Genomic DNA, 5078 nt, shown 5'->3' with positions numbered 1-5078 from the left:
ACTCGTTATTACTGTCTCTAAGTATATATAGAGATAGATACATATATATATATATATATATACACACACATGCAGTTATGAGGGAAAAACTCGGATATGAACTTCCCGAAGTCCTCTCCACACCCCCAGATTTCTTTATAATCGTAATGTATACCGTCTGAAAGGTATTTATATAAAATTTCGTTGAATAAAGAACCCATCTTCCTAAAAGTTATGAGGAAAAAAACTATGGGACAAGAAAATTGGGTTTCAAGTCCTAATTTACAATAAATATAAATGGTGATAAAAACAAGCTATGGCCAAATGCTACTTCACTAATGATTAGACTGACAGAAAATTCTTGCGGCGAATGTTCTGCACAAATTCATACGATTAAAAATTTAATGGAAAGAGGGCTCCAGTCAACACTAACGTACTATTACAATGTTCGATCCCTTGAAAACAAATCGCAAACGGGGTAGAGAGGACGATCAGGAAAATGTAGGGGCCCTGAAAAGGACCGTTGATATGGAAAGCAAAAATGCCTCCTTTAAGTAATTTACTTGGTAGAAGCCTTCTGGGTCTTCTTGGGGAGAAGAACAGCCTGGATGTTGGGAAGGACACCGCCCTGGGCAATGGTCACTCCAGACAAAAGCTTGTTCAATTCTTCGTCGTTACGGATGGCCAACTGCAAGTGACGGGGAATAATTCTTGATTTCTTGTTGTCTCTGGCAGCATTTCCTGCCAATTCCAACACCTCGGCAGCCAAATATTCCATCACAGCGGCCAAGTAGACTGGGGCCCCGGCACCAACACGTTGAGCATAGTTTCCCTTACGGAGAAGACGGTGGATACGACCGACGGGGAACTGAAGCCCGGCACGGGATGAGCGGGTCTTGCTCTTACCCTTTACTTTTCCTCCTTTACCACGACCAGACATTATTCAAAGATGGATAACAGTTTTCAACAAACGAACCGAATGAATGACAACAAGCGCTGCTTTTTGCCTTTAAATACAAGTCAGTAGGCTCCAGCAGTCAGAAGCTGCTGAAGCGCGGGTTTATGTCACGTGATTAGGCTGCTCCACCAATCAAATTGAAAGGCGCGCAACGTCAGCCAGTTGCTCCGCTGAGCCTACTTGTCAACTATAAATAGAGTAGGCAAGGAGTTGGACAGTTAATTCACTTCTGTGTAACTGACGCAATGCCACCAGCACCAGCAACTGCTTCGAAAGGAGCCAAGAAGGCCTCCAAGGCCAAGGCCACTCGCCCTGCCGGAGACAAGAAACGAAAGAGGAAGAGGAAGGAAAGTTATTCCATCTACATCTACAAAGTAATGAAACAAGTCCACCCCGACACTGGCATCTCCAGCAAAGCTATGTCCATCATGAACAGTTTCGTCAACGATCTGTTCGAAAGAATAGCTTCTGAAGCCAGTCGTTTGGCTCACTACAACAAACGTTCAACCATCAGTAGCCGTGAGGTTCAGACTGCTGTCCGTCTTCTCCTCCCTGGTGAGTTGGCCAAGCACGCAGTCTCTGAGGGTACCAAGGCTGTCACCAAGTACACCAGCAGCAAGTAAATCTACTTAGAACTTGCTCAGAATAACGGTCCTTTTCAGGACCACCCATATTCTCATGATTGTTACTTTCGACTTTCTGATTTGCGATCTATTTTCTTGTGGAGTTTTCTCCAGACTTAGCAGGGGACAACGGCCATAGAATGGGTTGAGGGAATAGAGAAACGTCCGTTATGATTTATATACTTCAAGGCACATAGGACACAATTTGGTTTGGTTGGCTTCTCAACCACAGGGTTGCGGTTTCAACGGCACCACGGGTAGGTAAAGTGATTTCGAATAGATGTTTGTTTTGACATTTCGGATATCAATGAATGATCTCGGTGAAATTAAAACTCGAAGCGTCAATACATGCGAGTGACGGTGGTCATGTGATGTGCTAGAAACAGCGGCCCGGAGGATGGGTGAGAAATTAAATATTCACCCATCATTTCGAAGGCCATGGTGGAAAAATCCGTGCCCTCCTCCATCGATCATTCTATATTTAGATTTGACAACCGAATTTCGTGGGCACTACTCCCAAGCCTTTATCGTCAAAAATTCAGACGAAAAAAAAGTATGATTAAAGGGAGATTTGTGTGTTGTTCCTAGCAGACAATCTTCCTCGTCTCGAAATATTGATTTGGGGCTAATGCAGAATCGCACCTCATCCGATTTAAATGTCAGATTACGAATATGCAAAAAAATAAATTTTTTTCAAAAATTTCACCCTCTCCCTCATCGCTATCCGTTTATTTATATCTGTCTATGCTTATAGAATTTAAAATTTTGAAAACGGTTTCTTGCATCTTCGGAATCTCCGTCATCAAAAACAAAGGAATCCGCTGGCAAAAAAAATCGTAAAGGTCTGTTTTTGTGTGGGGCTGCGGAGAGGCGGGGTGACGAAATTTGGAAAAGGTGGTTTTAAAAAAAAATTCTGAAAAAATTCCAAGATTTTAAATTGTATGTGGAGTGGGTGGGGGAGTTAAATTAAAAATTTTTTTCTTGCATATTCGTAATCTGACATCTAAAACGTAGGAATCAATAAAGTTTTTTTTTTTTAAATGCATTTTTCAAGGATAGGTGTAATTCCGCATTAGCCCCGAATATTCGCATATTTCTCACTTAAATTCTTTTTAGTTGCAGGGGAAACGATCGGTCTAGTCTCTAGAAATTATCCGCCCACTTCCATAGCCTTATCGTAACCGATGTTTCGGAGATGGTATCAGAGACGTTAATATAATCAGTTGTTCAGCAATTTACTAAATTTATTTCATATGCGGTTGATGCCACCATTTTCCCTCCACGTCCGCTCTGAGCAGTTAACACCCATTGTTTTTGTCCAAGTGAGCTGAACAACCATGCACTCGCGTACACCTGCATCTTTTCCTATGAATCGCTTATGTATGTACAATGTGTATTGTGTGTATACGCATGTATTCTTTACCAACCTGTCAGTGGTTGGGGTCGTTTCTCATTTTACCATATTTTTCTTATACTCAAAATCGTTTATCTTGCGATTCGCTTCATGTATACTTGTAAAATGCATGTAAGATCCAAGGTTAACATGCACTTCTGTTACTAAATATTGAACGTGGAACTCACTGGTGATTTGGCCAAACACACCATCTCTGGGAGTGTCACCAATTGCCCCAGCAGCAAACAAATCTTAGTCCTTGCTCATAGAATAACGGTCCTTTTCAGGACCACCTTTATTCTCATGATTGTTAGCTCCGATTTACAATAAATTTGTGATTGCTTTTGTCTTGAAAACAGGTGTCTGGCAGGTATTGCACCCTCTGACCTGTAATCCCTACCATACACACACAAACTTACACTACATTTGAAAATTCTTACATCTTGTTTCTGTGTTAAAGGGATTCATTTTTAAATCAATCGCGTCGTACGTTCGTAATCATTGATTTGTACAACTAGAAATAGCTACTAACATTACTTTATTACATCAATTAAATCTACTTCAAACTGGACTTGTAATCCCTTGGTAAATTAATAACCCTCTACAGTCATTCGACATTCTAGAAAAAGCAGCCAAATTTTCCAAACTACACTGACACAGAGAAAACATCCAGAGTACTGTAGGCTGAACATGTTGCTCCCTAAACGTTTACCCTGGGCCAAGCGTCACGTCGAACTGCAGCAGATATACTAAATGCTAGAAATAGCCAGATTTTTCTCGGTAAACCTACAACAAATGATGTTCGATAAGCCCAGAAAGATGCGATGTTCTGTACAGTTAAGACCGAAATGAGGATAAACAATCAGGGTCTCATTATAAGTTTCACAAAATCCTCACCATTCCTTCTGTATGCACAAACGTGCAGACTTCTACAACACCCCTAAAATCACTTTTTCTCACGCTATCAAGACAATCAGAAACCATAAAAGCACCCACCTACCCCGAGAACAATGCAAGGAAACAACTACCCCCCAACAAATAACAGGTATAGAGGATCAGTCACATATTGATTGGTTCGACCTGATCTGATCTCAAAATAATGCATCTTTGCGACTAGCCACTAAATGTTGACGTGCATTACGGTGTTTAGGCATAGAACAAACTCTGGGTCATTATCGACATACCTTGATTCTTCCCTATAAGCTTGAACGCAGATTTGGAGTGAAAACAGGGCAAGGGAGACCACTCTGAATTAAGATGCCCTCGCTTAGTGAACTGTCATTGTAGATGAGGTGAGGGATAGGGACCACGAAGGTGACGGACAGGGACCACTTTCGGTTATCTTTTTTTTTTTTCTGTTTTCTACAGAAACCCACCTTTTCGACTGCAGAGATTCTGAACGCATTTTTTCGGATTCCTATGTTTTAGATGTCGGGAATTACAAATATGCAAAAAAATACTTTTTCTTTAACCCTCTCCCGGCGATCTTTCGATACCAGTACGAAATATCGTCAAACCATGTTTTCAAAATTTTAAATAATTCAGTAAGCATATAGATATGTATATAAATAGATAGATATAAATGTCTTCCTGGGCTTCTATAGGACCACCACATTTAGTTGACAAATATATTTTATGAATAAACGGAAGAGATAAACAGATAAATAAATGGATGAAAAAGTTCAAAATTTAAAATTGGAGGAGGTGGTGAAATTTGAGCCCCTTATTAAACTTTATAACATTCATTATTAAGCATTAATGTTTGTTTCTGATAAAAGTGTATATTTAATTTACATTAAATTATTATTTACGATTATTTAAGGCAAACAAAAGTAAAACGCAAATTCTTTTCACTTTGATGTTTTTGTATTTAATTTTGATTCCCATATGTTCGTCAATTCGCTACGATCTCTAAAATAAAGTAAAAATTTAAATTGGGGGGAGGGGTGAAATAATTTTTTTTTTTTGCATATTCGTAATCTCCGACATCTAAAACATAGAAATCTATTCCACAATTTTTTTTTTCAGAATCATAATCTGTATTTTTCTACGTATTTCGCTAAAAAAAAAGTGAAAAATTGGCGGATGGGGCATTAAAATTTTGAAAAGCCGATTTTTTTTTTTT

At 39.4% G+C, this 5078-nt stretch overlaps 2 protein-coding genes across 2 annotated transcripts; one reads left to right on the top strand and one right to left on the bottom strand.

The window, feature by feature from the left end:
- Positions 1 to 472: 472 nt before the first annotated feature.
- LOC106875099 (histone H2A-like) lies at positions 473 to 949 on the bottom strand. The gene has a single exon (XM_014923079.2). It carries the CDS (start codon positions 917 to 919, stop codon positions 539 to 541), a length of 381 nt encoding a protein of 126 aa, XP_014778565.1. The 5' UTR covers positions 920 to 949; the 3' UTR covers positions 473 to 538.
- A 201-nt stretch (positions 950 to 1150) lies between these two features.
- On the top strand, positions 1151 to 1612 carry LOC106875103 (histone H2B, gonadal). Its single transcript, XM_014923084.2, has one exon. It carries the CDS (start codon positions 1183 to 1185, stop codon positions 1558 to 1560), a length of 378 nt encoding a protein of 125 aa, XP_014778570.1. The 5' UTR covers positions 1151 to 1182; the 3' UTR covers positions 1561 to 1612.
- Positions 1613 to 5078: the final 3466 nt, after the last annotated feature.

This window comes from Octopus bimaculoides, chromosome 10 (genome assembly GCF_001194135.2).
Source record: "Octopus bimaculoides isolate UCB-OBI-ISO-001 chromosome 10, ASM119413v2, whole genome shotgun sequence".
Lineage (NCBI taxonomy): Eukaryota > Metazoa > Mollusca > Cephalopoda > Octopoda > Octopodidae > Octopus > Octopus bimaculoides.
Note: the sequence above shows the minus strand (reverse complement) of the source record. Positions and strands in the feature narration are given on the sequence as shown.

What these genes read in the sequence shown, in the direction of transcription:
- LOC106875099 (XM_014923079.2), bottom strand. Translation starts at nt 919, where the DNA reads ATGTCTGGTCGTGGTAAAGGAGGAAAAGTAAAGGGTAAGAGCAAGACC.
- LOC106875103 (XM_014923084.2), top strand. Translation starts at nt 1,183, where the DNA reads ATGCCACCAGCACCAGCAACTGCTTCGAAAGGAGCCAAGAAGGCCTCC.